Consider the following 18,370-nt stretch of genomic DNA (forward strand, 5'->3'; position numbering starts at 1 on the left):
ACACGCTCTGGATTTGAGTAGGCAAGAAGATATACTCTTATATTCTACCAACATTGGCAGCCATTGAACTGCTGGCCTACTCGACCGGATATCAAACTGCACCTGCAACAGTTTTAAGCAAATGCAATACCTCACCTAGTTCCACGGGTGGTATCCATGGAAACAATCTATAAAAGAACTACTTCCAGAGTGGAAGCCCACCTGATCTACCGAGAAAATTACCCAGATGCATTCGAGACTTCTCACTGGAATTCCTAGAAGGTGATCCCAAAGCCTGGCTGTGGTCCTCCCACCCTCCCCCCGTCCCATGGGAGGATGACTTGTGGATCATCATCTTCGGGATGCATGCAGCCTCCTAGCAGGGAAAAGCATCTCTGATGCCCTGTTAGTCCATCGGAGAGCAGCGTGGTACTTCATGTAAGCACCCGTGTGAAGTCTCTAATGCGTCTGGGTAATTTTCTCAGTGGATCAGGTGGACTTCTGACACAGGAACCATGTAGAGCAGAATTCTTTGTACCCTGTTGCGGAACTGTCCCAGGTAACAACAAAGTGATGATAAGTAAATGGAAGAAAGACTTCTGACACCCACCCTTAACTTTAATAATAGTAGAAACTTTCATATATAAAAGAACTTCATTTAAAAATATCCTGCTAAATTACTCTATGAAAATTATAATTAGCTAGTAACATAATTTCATCTACACAAACTTTAAAAATGGGCGTTGACTAGATAAATTATCTCATACACAGAGTTTCTATCTGTCGAAGAAAATAAAATGAAATAATTTCTATAAATTAATCTTCAAAGTCTCTTATCTGGACAGAACAGTAGAGGGGGTATCGTTTTTGTAGAAAAGGCCGAGATAACATGCCTCTGGTGACAGATGGATGCTTAAGCATCGTCTTGTTCATTTCAGCTGTACATGGAAAACGTCCTTTCTGCTTCGTTCAATCAAGAATTCTTATTGGGCCATATCAACCCAGAGTTATGAAAAATTCCAGTCATAATTTCTGATGAATACTCAAATCATAAGTTTTAAACATTAAAACAAATAACAAAAAAACCAGGAATAACAAAACAGACTAGTTAATGTCTACAAATGTGTGTCCTGAGAGCAACCCAAAAAGTCTAAAAGACGAAATAACTTCTCATTAAGGCGGGAGGAATTTCGAGAAACTGAAACGGGCGAGATTTCACAAGCGCTGTCTACGCGAGATTCCCCGATGCTGGGTAAGCGCGAACCCCTCCTGCCAGACTTGCTTGTGTCTTTTTGTCTGTCTTTGCCGAGTGCTGAATGAGCTGGAAGTCAACACCACAACCTCGCTACACTTGGACTTCGTCGTCAGCTTTCAGTTCACGGCATGCGCCACGTCCGTGTGTTCCTACAGATTCTCCACTTGGCAACGCTGGTGACCTGGCGGGAGTCTGCATCATCAGTAGGGAAAGAGATGGCGAGAAGCTGGGCGACATGGCTTCTGATAGAGAATCATCATAGTAGGGAAGGGGCGATCGGGGGAGTTTATGCAGAGCCTGACCCAGGGTGATGGCTGGCATTCGCGGGGGGACCGCCTTAATCCCGGGCTGTGCTACCGCTGTTATCAAAGGGGGCGGGAAAACCAAAGATGTGTCTTTTGGAACACCAAGCATCTGCAAATGTTCATCCTTTAGTCTGGCAAGGTCGTTAAACACCGAGGCGAGGTGCTGGAACTTGGGTTCCCAACTGAGGAAGTAATCCCAGGCATAGCTGTCTCTGGCACCACCAGCAGGGGCTGCCTGAGTGGAAAGAGATGCGTACCTTCCTTCCTGACTGACTGAAGAGGCGGATTCTTTCCTGTTATCATCAGCCAAAACATCTGCTTTGGCTTCTCTTTTCTGGAATAATCCGTTATTTTGAACATAGATCGCCTCACAGCCTTCCCCTTCCTCTCCTCCCTCAAACACGTGACTGACCTCCATCACCTCACTCCCGGCCATCACATCTGTCTCTCCTGACAGGCAAGAAAGCTGATCAGAGTCCCTGGGGATGCCCGAGTCTGGCACCCTGGATCCCCGGTCACTCAGTACAGAATCTGAGTCCTTTCTGAAAGGCTGCTCATTTATCCTCTGGATTTCTTTATCTTCTGCGGTCTCTCCATCCACAGAGCAGTGGCCGCTGGAATGTGAATGCCTGTACAGGTGGATGATGTCTTTCTCCATGGCATTCATTAGGTTCAACCATTCAGCAGGCATAGCTCCACCAGACCCCGCCACGTCCCCATACTCCACGGTCTGCTGCCCAGCCTGGAGCTTGCCTGGAGCCCCTGTCAATCGCAGATCATCCTGTGGGGATGACAGTGTCTTCTCCTCATAACTGGGTAGTGGGTTGTTGGGCTTATGTCTTAAAATCAGTCCGAGTAGAGTGCAGACAAGCAAGAGGAACACTAAAAAGGAGACCACAAGACTGATGGAGAAACTGTGGGCAAACACTGCTCTGTGACGTCCTTCAGATGGCAAAGAGATATTCACAAACACAGTGCAGGATGCGGACTTGGAGCTGGGCTTGGGGCTGTGGGCAGTTATTCTCACTTCTAGGGTGTCTTCTTTGTTGAGCTGACTGTTTATTAGGAAAGGGGCTCCAGTCCAATAAATATTACCGTTCGTTTTGTTTACTGAAAAGAGAGGGGATGGAGTTCTGAGGGAGTAAAGGACGACCCCGTCGTCACCCTCATCGGCATCTGAGGCTTCCACTCTGCCAATCAGCTGCTGTCCTTGGCCTTCCTCGGGGAGACTGAAAAAGTACTGGTCTTGAGTAAAGATGGGTTCAAACTCATCCATCCCTTCGACTTCTACCCAGACCTCCAGGGAAGCTGTGGCACCACCTCTGTCTTTGGCCTGAACAACAAGGCAGTACTTGGTAACACTCTCGTAGTCCAGCGTCTGCTCAGCTCGAATGTCCCCCATTAAAGGGTCAATGACAAAGACATCCTGATAGGGGTGCACCCCATGTGTGACAAGGCAGGGTGAGGAAATAGAGTAAGTCACTTCTCCATATGGCCCGGTGTCAAAATCCAGGGCACAGACAGAGCACACGACCGAGGAAGCAGGCAGGTTTTCAGGAGCAGTGCAGGTCAGGGTGGAGGACACAAACCGAGGGGCATGGTCATTGTCGTCTAACACACTGATATGCACAGCAGCGAAAGAAACGTGTGTCTCGTCTGCATCAGCAGCTTGAACCGTTAAAGTGAATGTTATCGTCTCCTCGTAATCCAGAGGTTTCACCAAATAAAGAACCCCAGTTCTCTCTTCTAAGTAAAAGTGTCCCTTCTCGTTTCCAGAGATGATGTCATAGCTGATTTCCGCATGGGAGCCCACGTCCTGGTCCTCTGCCGACACTACAGTGATGTGACTCCCGACAGGGGTGCTTTCCTTGACGTGGGCACGGTACTGGCGGCTACTGAAGGTGGGCGCGTTGTCATTAACATCCATGACTTCTATTGCTACGACAGCTGTGGAACTCAGAGGAGGGCAGCCGTGGTCAGAGGCCAGAATGACAAGCTCGTAGCTGGCCCTGGCTTCTCTGTCCAGAGCATGAAGTAACACCAGAGCCCCGCCCTGCTGATGGGGATATTCGGAAGGGAGGGGGCTGGTTTCAATGTGGAAGGAGTTGTCTAAGTCGCCATTGATGATGGAATACTCAGTGTGTGTGTTTTCAAAAGTGTAGTCACGGTCAAGGGTTGTAAACGTCATGAGGGTGCTTCCAGTGGGCGTATCCTCCCTCAAACTGAGATTGTAGTGCCCTGCCGTAAACTCGGGAGCATAGCCGTTCACATCTTGTATCTCTATCTCCACGAGTGTCAGAGCCCTCAGCGAGGGAGTTCCGCCATCGCTGGCTTCAACCAGAAGTCGAAGCGTTGATATTTTATCCAGAAGCAATGGAGAACCAGTAGTAAACACAGTGCCTGCAAAATGAGAGCTCCAGTCAAAGCTGTGGACTCACTGCTCAGGATCTCCTGAGCCAGCAGATGCTTGGTGGATGTGCACATGCGCACTGCTCCTTGCTGGACGTGTGATGTTACAAGAAGCGCAAATCGATTTCAAAATTATTATATTTATATAAAAGTTTCAAAGCTAATCACAAGTTACAATTAAATGTGCTCCTTGAGACTGCCTTTGCTACATTTTTCCTGGATTTTATCTCTGTATAGTAAATTGTTTGATTATTTTTAAAAGAAAGTATACTCTTGTCTCATATATTTTAATTTTATCCCATTATAAAAATATGTACAGAAATAGTCTAGCATAAGGTCACTATTCTGAGCTGGATAAGGTAGTGCATGCCTATAATGCTGGCACTTGGGAGGTTGAGGCAGGAGGATTGAAAGTTTGAGACTAGACAATGAGACCTTCTCTCAAACAAAATGAAAATGAAATGGCCGGGATATTCAAGCACTCAAGTGTGCCTGGCAACACACACACATGCGCACACACATCACAGAAACACACACCATTGCACATACACACACACATGCACATACACACACATATGCACACATACACATGCACACACCACACTCTCGCTGCCTTGGAACACTCGGGGAATAATTCCAGCCAAAAGAAAGCAGTGGAATGTTAATGTGAAGGGCTTAATGATAAAGATATCTTTTCTCAAGATCAGGGGTTAATTCAACAAGTGGCATTTTCCTTAATGATATAATATATCAAGCATCTTTTATTTTGCTAAATACATGAAATTTACAAGTGTGTACACAATGGCATTTTTTATTGAAGTGTGATTACTAAAATTAAATGTATAATGATGAGGTTTAAATGCCAAGTGTCATTGACAGTCACACATGAACTAGATGGACTTGATAGCAATTGCTAACTTAAAACATTCTAATCAACACTGTGGCAATATTTGTGCATAACACCCATCAGGCCACGGTCCTGCTGCGAATGAAACGCTCAGGGGTCGGCTCAGGGGTTGGTTTGCGTCGCACATGGTTACAGGCTGAGCCAGGGCAGCAGGTGCCAGTGTCTGGATGTCCATGGGATGAGAACAGACTGAGAGAGAAAGGGGACAGTGACGTCCCTAACACACTTACACTTACACCACACACACACACCTACAGTTGTGTAGACAGAAGGGACAGTGACGTCCCTAACACACGCTTACACCGCATGCACAACCTACAGTTGTGTAGGCAGAAGGGACAGTGACGTCCCTAACACACGCTTACACCGCACGCACACACCTACAGTTGTGTATGCAGAAGAGACAGTGACGTCCCTAACACACGCTCACACTCACACCGCACGCACACACCTACAGTTGTGTAGGCAGAAGGGACAGTGACGTCCCTAACACACGCTCACACTCACACCACACGCACACACCTACAGTTGTGTAGTATGTGTATTCTCTCATCACAAGACCTATGAGTCTTCTTCTGATGCTTTGGACCTAAATTCTTCTTTACATCTCATTTTAAACTCACCTCTCGGTTGATAAGGAGGCTGCGATGCTCAGAGCTGAGACCACAGTGTGATGCCGTGGTCCTTTTCTTCCCCAGAGTGTGCCCCTAGGACACCGTGTTCCTGACTAGCCCTCTTTATTGAGCCCCACCTTCAGTGTTGTTCACTAATAAGGTCCCTGTGCCCTGTCTAAACGTTTGAGTGAGCTTTGCTGTCTGAGTACAGCACCCCTGAACTCTCTGATAAAAACACAGAGGCTGTGGGGGACACCAAATGAAGGAGAACCCTGCACTTGGGAGAGACGGACACTAAATGTTTTCACTTTTTAAATTATTCCTATCTCTATTGAGCGTATGGCACTATCGCTGAATACTTTTGCACTGGGTAAACAGCTTCTGCACTCTGTACAAAACTCTCATTAATGAGTTGATTCTTTAGACATTATTTTGATTCTCGCTGAGTCACAGAACAGCTTCCTAAGCCCTGTTGGTGGGACACATGAACATGGGTGTCACCCTATGGGTGGTGGTGGTGGTGAGGTGTCTCTGTATTTCTTCCTGCTGAGTAGCATTTAACGAAAACCCTTCACGTTCTAGCCACTGAGAAGCTGAAGAACCACTGCCATTTCCACTGTAGGTAAGAAAGAAAGCAGTGTCCATAACCACAGCGAGTGGGAGGAGCCGGGGAAGACTGCGGTAGAAACACTCAAAGTGGATGCTTCCGTGTCACTGATGATGCCCTAAAGTCTTCATCAGTAACTCACCGTTCCTGGGATCAACTGCAAATCCCTGCGATGATGAGAGGATCCTGTAAGAAATGTCCTCACTGCTTTCTATGTCTGTGGCAGACAGGGTCAGCACAGAGGACCCTCCGGGTACTAGTTCAGGAACTGTGACCTGAGGACGAAAAGGACAAAGGCATCATGCTTACAAGAATCTTATCTTCAGGAGTAGGGGCAGAACCTGACATCATGCCATTGGTTTCAACTCAAGAAACTACCCGATCTGCTTTTCATAGGCCTCGTGGTGGTTTGATGAAAGTGATTCCCCACAGGCTCATAGGGGATGGTACTACTGGGAGGTGTGGCCTTGATGGTGTCGGGGTGGCCTCATTGGACAAAATGTCACTGGCAGTGGTCAGGCCCAATGTGACACTTCCTCTTCCTGCTGCCTACGAATCCAGATGTAGAAATCTCAGCTCCTTTTCCATCATCATGTCTGCCTGCATGCTGCCGGTGCATCCCACCATGATGAGAAGACTAATCCTCTGAACCTGTAAGCCAGACCCAGTTAAATTTTTCCCTTATAAGAGCTGCCGTGGTCATGGGATCTCTTCACAGCAATAGAACAATGACTAAGACAGGCCTGTTGATGTATAAAGTTGATACATCGAAGTGATTATGTTAATATTCCCTGGGTTCAGAAAACAATTTTAATTTCACTCATTCTGGTTCTTACTATGAAATGTTTTCTTTCTAGATTTTTTCTGAATGGCAGAAAGTAGTGCAATATCATATGAATTAACTATGTCCCTCAAGCAAGGCATCATGGAAGATGGTTACTTAGATAAAGTTCTCATGTTCATCATCTTTTTTTGGCTTCATTGAAGACTGTTGGGATATGTTTTCAGTTTCTATCCTAACTGCTTTAACATAGAGTCTGCCCTAAAATCTAAAATCTTCCTGGATTGGCTTACCATCTGTGTGAAATTTTAATCTAAAGAGTGAACCTGTCCAAAATTTTGTCAGGTCCTGCAAACGATCTCATCTTCTCTGTGGCCTTGAAAATCCAGGGCCAATTCCAACTGTTGTGAACACCTCAACTCCAACTCCACACACACACAAAGGAGAACACACAAAAGGTTGGTGGTCGCACACTCAGTAAACTGAAATAAACGAGCCAAGTAATTCCAGCTGATTTCTAGTCTACAATATGATAGGTAAGCCTGCAGCAATAACTCAGGATGACAACAGTGAGGACTGATAGCCTGGGCCAGATCAGCAGTGGTGGAAGGCTGACATCACTCACTGTTATTACTTATTATATTTTATGTTATGTGTATAGGTGTTTGGCCTGCATGACAGTCTGTCCCCACACACATGCCTGGTGTCTGTCGAGTTCTAAAGAGGGTGTCAGACTCCCTGGATCTGGAGTTACAGAAGGTTGGGAGTTCCCACGTGAGCGCTGGGAAGAGAATCAAGTCCTCGGGAAGAAGAGGCAGGGATTTTAACTTCTCAGTCCTCTCTCAGTCCCATTCCCCATTCTTTCTAGTTTTCCATCTCTTTACCTGATAGATGTCTTGAAAAAACACTGGAGGGTTATCATTGACATCCAGCACATGGATGATAAGGGAACCCTCTGTGTGGTGTCCTGAATCAGAAACGCGGATGATCAGTTTGTATTCAGCAACCTCTTCAAAATCCAGTGTTTGTGCCAGCACTACCACTCCTGTGCCCCGATCGATAGCAAACTTGGCTCCAGAGTTGCTCCCTTTGACAAAACTGAAGGTGAAAGCTGAATTCAAATCCGCATCATGAACGGATACCCGAGCCACGATTACACCAGGCAAAGAATCTGCAATCATCAAGGACCAATGTCAGCTTCCATTAAATTCATCATCAAAAGACATTGCTTCAATCATGCAACCCAAGTATTTTCATTTTAAATCTAAAATGATTTTCTTTTTTTTCTGGCATGATTTCTCATGTAAAGCTCATTACAGGCTAAATCAAAACACAGAAGAATTTACCAGTCCAATAAAAGTGAAAAATCTACCACAGAGGAGAAAACTGAAGAAGCAGGCTATGCTCCAGATTCATATTACAGTTATCCACTGTATGCTTACAGCACAATTCCAGATTCAGAAGCCATTCTGAATGCTTTACTGTCCTACCCAGTTCCTGCAATCGTTAAGTCCCAAATAAATGACACAGAGGTCTACATTAGTTATAAACTGATTGGCTCATTAGCTCAGGCTTCTTATTAACTCTTACAACTTATATTAGCCCATTATTCTTATCTGTATTAGCCACGTGGCTCGATACCTTATTCGGCGGGGCAATCATATCTTGCTTCTTCTGTGGATGGGCCAAAACTGCAGAAGAATGGGCTTCCTTCTTCCCAGAATTCTCCTGTTCTCATTGACCCACCTCTACTTCCTGTCTGGTTGTCCCACCTATACTTCCTGCCTGGCTACTGGCCAATCAGTTTTTATTTAAAATATAATTGACAGAACACAGACCATTGTCCCACACCACTGTTCCTATGTCTGAGCAGACACTCTCAGGAGTGTAGGGGAGAAGAAGGACATACTCAAAGAATTTATTCAAATAATTAACTTTGCAAGCAGACTAGAGCTGAATAAAAATATTTAGGTACAGATTCAAGATTCAGTTCTTACTCTCTGGGGAGGGGGATGAAAAGAAAGAAAGAAAGAAATTTTTTTTTGATAATCACAGGCATTGCTTTAAATTTCTCAAAATTCAAATTCGCAGGGTTAAGGGAAAGCAAAGTATTCCCGGTGCTAGTGAGGGTGGTGAATTTACTATTTACTAATGCACTATTACTCATGAGAAAACCCTCCCTGAACACATGACATGCTCAGTGTCTCATACGCCACTGGGTTCCCTACCTAACTCACTGGTGAAAGGAATTTCATTTCCAAGAGTCTAGTCTGGTGCAGGTGGAAAGTCTCTTCCAGGACATTCAGAATTGTTCCACTGCATATGGGATACATAATTTTCACTCTTCACTCCTGGGGAAGAGTTCTTGGTAGTACTAAGCTCTTAGCCCAGTACGTAGATTTCATTTCATGTAATTTGTTCTCATGATAGATTCACACCGGTCGTGTTGATGTATTTTAACATCGATTTATGGGTCCAGGAATAGGACACAGCCGTCAAATTGAATGAAGATATAAAAAGTGAGCGATAAACCTGACATATGTTTTGTTTGTAGAGAATAATACTTATAGACGTCCCTGTATGTAGAGGCTTCTATGGAAAGGAGTTGGGATAATCTGTTTAGAAGGTGAAGACAATAAGATGTTTAAACTGTTTCAGGAATGGCTTTGGTAGGCAAAGAGAAAGCAGAGGGACAGAGGTCACCACCATGTCCAACTTTGTCTATAGAGGGACAAGCTGGCTTTACTAGTTCAGTCATTCACAGAGGGACAACTTTGGGTTCGCAGACTATGGAGTCATTACACATCAAATGACTCAATTAGTCCAGCACAAAACCCATTGTGTTTAGTCTCAACCAGAGGTGTGGTGCTCATGCTGAAGGCTGGGTTATGCTAGGGAACATTTTGAATCTGCACATTATCCTGTTAACTTCGCTATTGCCATGAGCATCCTTCCAAGACCAACAAAGCGTGGGTCTAACAGCACCAATGGTCATAAAGGTCAAGAGATTCTTAACAGCAGCAACAAGGGCTCCTGTCTGTACTGCATTCAGTGTCTCAGGAATTTTCCTCTGCACATGAGCACACTGTAAAGAATGATGGAGGTGAGGGACTCAGTCACAAGCCCATCTAAATGTAAATTAAGTTTTATATTTTATATCCCACGACGTTTGATATTTTCCTTATGACCTTCCATTGTGTAGTCAATAAAATGAAAGGAAAATGATCTGGCTTGCCCAGCTGTAGAAAACTAGAGCTTAGTGCAACATCCGGTAGTAAAATAAAATGCACACGTTAATTAAAAGTTGATTCCAATTTGGCACACTTACTTTCTGCGATCTCTATCGCTTCTGAGGGGAGAAAGACCGGGGCGTTGTCGTTTATGTCAATCACCTGTATCTCGACGAGAGTCGTAGCAGAAAGCCTGGGCACCCCTCTGTCTGCGGCCTGCACAATCAAGCTGTTTTGGAAAAGAATCAAGGAACGTTATGAGCCATCTAGGAAGTATAAAAAAAAAAAAACATAAATATCAAATCTAGTTTAATTTTTTTTTTCTAGTTTAATTTTTTATGTGAATTCACAGGCTTTTATTTCTCCCATGGCCTTTTCTAAATGGCATCTTTTACAATTCATCTCACAAGAATGGTAGCTTGAGATTTATGTATTTTTGACAAGCTTTGGGAACCAACGCCAGCAGCCTGCCACATAATTTCTTGGAGACAGACTTTGAAATTCTACTAGGAATAATCTAAGCAGTACAGGCACCCACGCTTGTGCCCATCTACTGCAGGGGGATTGCTACCTATTTCCATCTAGTTGGACCATCAAAACATGCCGTCAAAATGATGGCTAGATATGGATAGTTTTCAGATCCAAGTTTCAAACACTACAGACTTGGGAGAGCTTGCTGCCACGGTGAAGGACTGACTGGTTTGTGATGTGCTCAGCCTGCAGAGAAACGGGTGGGTTCTGAAGGAACTCACACAATGCGAATTAATCTCACTGGGCTGGGGCTACAGGGACTTGTTCTACCACCCAAGCTAGAGCAACTGCTGCTGACCTCAACTACTCCCTTTCTCTCACACTTTTCAAGCATCCTCTAGTTGCAAGTTTGGTCAGTTAATCTCTCCAGTGTCCCTTGGATTAGTGCTTGATCTATTTTGTCCCTATCATCAGAGTCTCAGGTAAGAGTAATCAAACACCCTGCTCAAATCTAGGACCTAGGGGTTTCCCAGAACACGGAAAATTCAATGTTTTCATGACCAGTGAAGCCTAGACAAGTTGGGACTTGAGATGCTTAGTACTAAATCCAGAAATGCATAAGATTTTCTGTACTAAACATAGAGAAGCGTGTACCTGTGACAGCCAGTCTCTGGATCCATTTACCTGAAATCCTGTTTATGGTTTGCATCCTTAGGGCTTGAGAGATGGTGTGGGGAAGCTAACAGTGTAAAGGTCCCTTCCAGAAGGTCCAAGTTCAGTTCCCAACACTCACAACTTGTGGCTCACAACCACTTCTGATGTCATTTGGTCTCCACAGGCACCAGCTCTTAGCCTCTCTCCCTGACCCACAAGCACCTAATTAAAACAAGTAGTAGTTTGAAATCCTGAACAGCTATTTAAACATCCCTTGCATCTCTTTCTTAAGGACATTCTTTATACTCTGATGCCCTCTTGATGCTCACATATCCAGCAAAGTCCCTTGACTCTCACTAAATCTGAAAGCCCTTCATGACCACAGCACAGCACACATTTTTCTGACATAAAAGTTATCTTTCTGGCCGGGCGATGGTGGCGCACGCCTTTAATCCCAGCACTCGGGAGGCAGAGGCAGGTGGATCTCTGTGAGTTCGAGACCAGCCTGGTCTACAGAGCTAGTTCCAGGACAGGCTCCAAAAGCCACAGAGAAACCCTGTCTCGAAAAACCAAAAAAAAAAAAAAGTTATCTTTCTGATGGTTGACCTGTCTGTCTCTTCTACGAGTTCGTATAAAACAGGTGGATGTCTTACTTTAATACCTTCTTTAATGAAGGTTGATGAAAGTTTCTGAAGTTTTTTCCATGGTTTATTAAATGGTAAAGTCAGAATTCAATCTCAGGTCTTGCTGAACGCAGAACCTGTGCTCCTCCTAAAGGGCCCCTTCCTCCGCATGCTCCCCATGCTGTATATACAGAGCACATCATCATAGGAGTTTTTTTCTTTCATTTTTTTTCTCTAAGTGTTGGGCATCCTATGACCAGAACGTCTTTTCCTGTTCTCCCAGCGTGGGAAGCTTCTCTCACCATAGTCCACTTCAAACGAGGCATTTGACCAGATTAGATCTCGCTTCATTTCCTCAAAATACTGACATTCTTGGCAGAAGATATCGAAAAAGTTCTCTCTCCACTTTATCTCATATGTCTACTGAAAATTTTCTGTTTCTTCTGGTACTTTTTGAAAAATAAAAGTATCAGCTAATACCAGAAATGAGTATAAAGAATATTAGGATTCCTGGTGTCTCAGATCTGTCTCCTCTTCCCTGACTTCCACAGAGAGGACAGCTAGGACATTTAAAAATACGCAAGTCCCCAAGGCTAAACCAGGAAATGGGGAACACGTTACAGGAAGCAGAAGAGATGAGAAGATACAAGATGCCATGGTGGATACAGGGAAGCGTGTGGGAGGAGGCCAGAGATTAGAAGATAGCCAAAGACATAACACTAAAAATGACCTTCACCCCATCGATTAAATATGCTTTGTTTATTACTTGCTTTGCATTATAAATATGTATTAAATAGATTCATGTGTGTGTGTGTGTGTGTGCATGCATATGTTCCTGTCTATCTTACACAAAGTCTTTCTTCCATGATCTTTAATCCTTTTCAGTCTACTGTTTGATGTGTTTGAGAAGTGAAGCAAAAGTTAGCCAACAAACAAAACAAGAAGTCTATCACCTCAAAGGGGCCAGTGTCTAGTGAACACTCATCCAATAGGATCCATAGCAACAACCTAAAGTGGCAAACACCAAACTAAAACAATAAGTGAGATAAACAAGGAAATAAATGGGCAAAGGGAAGAAACACACAGAGAGACCATGTCTGAGGAGAGAAAGAAAGGGTCCCTCATTCAAAAATAACGTATTTAGTTCAAAAAGAGACCCACATTAGAGACTATGGCTCCGCGAGAAAAAACCTTTGCAGCAATCCTGACGAGCTGAGTTCAGTCCCTCGGACCCAGAAGGTAGAGAGGGAAAACCCGCTACACGGGTGGTTCTCTCAGCTCCACTCTCATGCAATGGCACGTGTATACGCAGCAAACACACTCACTCACACACCTAAAGATTAATGTCCAAAATTAAAAACAATATAACGATAAGCAAAAACAGAATCCCAAACTGTTCTACAGAGAAAGGAGAAAATAGTATACAATAGAGGTTGCACAAGGTTTCAGAATCAAACAGATTTCAGAACATAAAACAGCAATGCCTTTCAAAGTCAGAAAGGTATTTTTTAACCTCTATACCATCACACACACACACATGCACACACACACATGCATATGCACACATATGATTGACGGCCTTTACAAATATACAAGGGCCCAGGGAATTTACTTCTATGGCAGAGGGGGGGCAGTCAACGCTCGGCTTTTGCTTCTCACAGTTTGGAGTTAATTTATTCATGGGGAGTTGGAGAAAGGCCCTTTTAAATATTAGGACTAATTTAAAAGTTGGGAACATGACGCAAATAGGAAAAAGTTAAAAAACGTTTGATTTAATTGCTCACTAAGCTCCACTGAGTAAGAATTCTGTAACAGAAAACCTTCACAATCGGAAAGTTCTTAGTTTCCGGGACCTCCAGATTATCCGTATCTCTCTGAAATTACTGCAGTCTCTGTGATCAGTGAGAGAATACTCGAGCCACCTGGGGAGGGGAAGTGCTCCGTGCTTTAAATTATCGTGGCAGCAATGAGGAAAGAGAAGAATATTTATACATTAAGCATAATAATTTTAGCACTTACATTAAAATATTACAAAACAATTTCCTAACTGCTAAGTTAGGATGAGGTTTTATTTTTTTTTTTTTAAGATTTTAAACTTTTAAAAATACTGCTGAAGCAATATTTTGAAATATAGTAAATCAAAAAACCAACAAGACACTTAATCAACCTTTCAGAAAGGAAAGGGTTTTCGGGTGGTTAATTAGTCCGATCCCCACAGTAACGTATTTCACTCGACCCAGCCTTCAGTGTTTGACCACGCAAATATATTGTATTTTCCTCATGAAAATGAAAGTCGTCTCGAATATTAGCACAGTGTTTTGTACTTATTTTTCCTTAATTCTGTAGCTCATATGGCAGAAACTGTGTACCTGAGGTTCAGAAGCACTAAATTTGATTCTCAAATAGTATTGCAGCCCAGAATAAGCCACCCGTTGTTACTTGCACTGTTAATCCATAAAATACCTGCCTCAACTTCCTTATGAGAGGCTATAAGAATTAAATGTAATACAGTAGCCACAGCTTGCATCCGTGATTTGCTTTTTTTTCAACATTTTAATTATTCATGGCCAACCACCATCCAAAAATATTAATGGAAAATTCTAGAAATAAACAAGCCGTAAGTTTTAAATGGGTACAGCTTTTCCTGTGTTGGTGACACTTCCCCCCACTGTTCTTTCCTCCCCAGAATGTCGACTGCTTTTCTGTCCAGCGTATCCACACTGTATGCATCGCCCAACCATCATTAACTTACTAGCCATCTCAATCACCTGCTATAGAGCGGTGTTCTGTTCAGGTACTTCTTGAGTTAATTATTAGCTCCTTCAGATCACAGGGTTAGTGATACAAAGGAGCCCCCAGGGCACAAAACTTGGAAAGAGAGATTAACTCTGGTACTGTATGGCAATACTGCATGGCATTTATAAACAAAGTTTTATATATATATATATATATATATATATGTGTGTGTGTGTGTGTGTGTGTGTGTATGAACTATTGAACAATATATATATATATATAATTCAATAGTAAGTTACAGGTCTTGAGTGAGAACCTCAGAACACACCCATCATGGATAAGGAGAAACTATTATAACACACGTTTAAGGTTTTTGGAGGGAAAACCCACAAAGATACTATTACAACATAAACCAAACATAAACAAGAAAGACAAACTTCCTTTTACCACATGCTGATAAGTCTCTCTGAAGACAAGCAATACTAAGAGCTTGTGAGAAGTGTTTTAAATAGGAGCATGTTCCTTTTCTCAGATGGTCATGCTGCATAAACACTAGGGTGTTCCTTGTTATTTCCTACACATGCTCGAGGCAGGAAAGCATGGGGAATACTCAGTAATCTGTCCTGTTCTTGGTGTGCTGTCTGTGTGCATGCCTCTGTTTCAATCATGCACTCGGCAGCCTAGCTCCTCTACACACACACACCCCTCTCCAAACACACATGTCCAGCAACCTTGCTCCCCCCCACACACCTGCGTTGGGCTACACATACATCCATCTCTAGACTATCTTTGTCTTCCCCCACAACAGACGAGCTCACCCAGTATCTATACAGATGTACTCACAGTGTACGATTTGAAGGGCTGATCCAACTGGTTTGGGGAGCTTGTTCAATAAGGCACAACTGTGTCTCCTCTACACTTTAAGGGAGAATCGGCTACTGACCACCTAAAGCTATGCATGACTGGGTGTGCATAGGAGTCAAATCAGATGTGCCATGGAAATGCATAGGTATAGTCCATAAATGTTATAGAATCTAATTTATCAATCAAAGCTGAGATTCACCCTTGCTATGCCCCTTTAGAAACCAAACCCTTCTTTCTCTTAAACCCCATAAGAAGAAGAAGCTCTCAACACCAGTCAGGGCCCTTGGGACCTTCCTTCACCGAGGGGGGAGGGGGCTTCTCCATGCAATGCATTCTGCCCTTTTCCTCTTTTAATAAATCAATTAATTAATTTTTATGTGCATTCGTGTTCTGCCAGTATGTGTGTCTATGTAAAGACCTTGGTTCCCAGAGTTACAGACGGTTGTGAAGTACCACGCAGATGCTGGGAATGAACCCATTCAATTCAAGAGTACTAATGGTTCTTCCAGAGGGTTTGGGTTCAATTCCCAAGAGCCATTAGTACTCCAACCGCTGAGCCATCTCTCTAGCCCCTATTTTTTTTAATTATTTATTTGTGTGGATATTTTTCCTGCATGTGTGTGCACCATTTGCATGCCTACTGCTCCCTCAGAGGCTGTAAGAGGATATGGACTACCACCCAGCCCTAGCTCTGAACCAGATGCTTGTGAGCTTCCATCAGAGGGCTGGGAAAGGAACCCAGGTTTTCTGCAAGAACAGCCTGTTCTCTTAACCACTGAGCCATCTCTTTGGCTGTATTCTGACTTTTTCTACTGCTTTGCTTTAAATAAGCTTGCATGGGTACTTTTGCAACCATGTCGACTTTCATTTCAATTCTTTGAATAAGAGGCCCTAGATCCCTGCCCTGTCGCTGACCTGGTTTTAGAAATCAGTTTCCGGGTGTTCTGTTCAATGGCTGTGCCACCATTCTTTGAGGAATACCCACTTGTGGCCATTTGGGGTTTCTCAGAATCCTTGGCTTTATTGAGTTACATGCTGAAAGAATCTGTATGGGAGTCTGGACTTTACCAATCCTGACTCCTACAGTCAGTGAGCAGGCCCGCAGCAGAGATGCTCTTTGTGAAGGCTGGCATCCCTCAGACTCGAGACCACAATCTTTAATGGCAATGTCAGCTTTCATAAAGGTCCCTCTGCTAGACCAAGCCACAACAAGGGCCCTGGTGACAAGGCTGTGCTCTTCACACACAAAAAGAATGAAGGATTACAAAAGGGCACGCAATTCTTTTCTACTCTGTGGAACGAGGACACAGACATTGCAGAGGGCACTTCCACTCCGGGCACGGCACCAATGCTGTCTTTTGAAACTCGCTCCTCGGTTCTTACGAGGAAGCATCAAGTTTGTGACCTAGTCCAGTCACCTTTTCAAAACAGGAAATAATTGTTAAGACTGCTGGAATGTGCCTGAAGGTCGACTGTAGGGTATCAAAGGATTCGTCAGGACAAAGCAAAGGATGAACTCTCCAATGAGAATCTTGAACGCACCTGTATGAGTGGGTGGACTCATAATCCAGAATAGAATCTGTTGTTATCACCCCGCTCAGTGCATCAATCTGGAAGGCTTCTGCTTGGTTGCCGGAGACGATGGAATACTCAATCAAGCTGTTCAATCCACCATCCGAGTCAGTAGCAAACACCTGTGAGAAATCAGTTTTCCCGTTAGGAAAGATTCAACCTGTAATGGGATCCAAGCCTGCTTCTCAGAGAAATGCATTAAGAAAGAATACAGATTATCAAATGCATTGAAAAACCAAACAATGCTTAGCACAGCGGTTTTCAACCTTCCTCACGCTGCTGCAACCCTTTAATTCAGTCCCTCATGCTGTGGTGGTCCCCAACCACAAAATTATTTTTCATTGATATAAACTTTATAACTGCAATTTGGTACCTGTTATAAACTATAATGCAAATTTCTGGTTTCCTGGTGGTCTTAGGCAACCCCTGTGAAAGGGTCATTCAACCCCCAAAGGGGTCGGGGCCTACAGGTTGAGAAGCACTGGCTTTGAGTCATGCCAACAGACAGCTGACACTTGCATTTGACTTTAACGGTCTGGATAATGGGACAGAAAATGTTCTCACATTCATCTGAAAGATTTCCAGATGTCACTCACACGTTTCAAGCTATAACTGTGTGCAACTGGAGAGTTTTCTGGAGACTCCTAATATGCTTGACTGGAATATTTCTAGTTCTGCCATGGCTTCACGCTGGCTCGAGAAAGAGGGCACAAATTACAGGAAACTCCATACACTGAATGGCGATTCTTTCCCTGAGCTTTGTTCTTCACTTTTGATTTTTGCGTTTGTATGTATGGGGAGACCAGAGGTTGACATTAGATGTCTTCATTTACTTCTTTGGGCAGAATCTCTCCTTAGCCTGGAGTCGACTGAGTCAGCTAGTCTAGCGAGTCCGCTAGCCTGGTTGCCCCATGAATGCCCTGCCTTCCCCTTCTGAGGATGGGGCAGCTGCCACACCTGTCTGCTTTGACAGGCCGCCTGGGGATTTGAGCTCCAGCTCTCACACCTACACAGCAAGGGCTTTCTCTAATGAGCCATTCCCCAGTCCTCATTCCCCTCTTATTGATTGAAGTATTGTCTACAAAATAGGCCAACAAGAAACTTTTTTATATTATAATGAAGTTTTAACTCAAGGGACTGTCGAAAAGTGAATCAAATCCTAGATTACTGCCAATAAATTATCCCAATGGTTTATTTGATGAGTTTTCGAAGTAGCTTTAACAATAGAATAAAGGTCTGTATCACTTCCCATAGAGATATATCACAGGGTCTTCTGGGCTGACTTTCAAACACTAAACCAGTTGTATCACTGGAGTCAAGGTTTTAACAAGATGTTGAATTAGTAAATTATCTTAATTTTTGC

The 18,370-nt window shown here is 43.7% G+C and overlaps 1 protein-coding gene across 1 annotated transcript in view; it reads right to left on the reverse strand.

The window, feature by feature from the left end:
* Window positions 1–515: 515 nt before the first annotated feature.
* Window positions 516–18,370, reverse strand: part of Dchs2 (dachsous cadherin-related 2) — a 183,750-nt gene continuing 165,895 nt past the window's right edge. Inside the window, exons 16-20 of the mRNA XM_057757346.1 lie at window positions 16,978–17,129; window positions 10,186–10,316; window positions 7,742–8,028; window positions 6,219–6,351; window positions 516–3,939 (exon numbers count right to left, since the gene is read on the reverse strand). Of these exons, the coding sequence (XP_057613329.1) occupies window positions 1,325–3,939; window positions 6,219–6,351; window positions 7,742–8,028; window positions 10,186–10,316; window positions 16,978–17,129 (3,318 nt within the window). The 3' untranslated portion in view covers window positions 516–1,324. The remainder of the gene's footprint in view (window positions 3,940–6,218; window positions 6,352–7,741; window positions 8,029–10,185; window positions 10,317–16,977; window positions 17,130–18,370) is intronic.

This window comes from Chionomys nivalis, chromosome 24, assembly GCF_950005125.1.
Source record: "Chionomys nivalis chromosome 24, mChiNiv1.1, whole genome shotgun sequence".
Lineage (NCBI taxonomy): Eukaryota > Metazoa > Chordata > Mammalia > Rodentia > Cricetidae > Chionomys > Chionomys nivalis.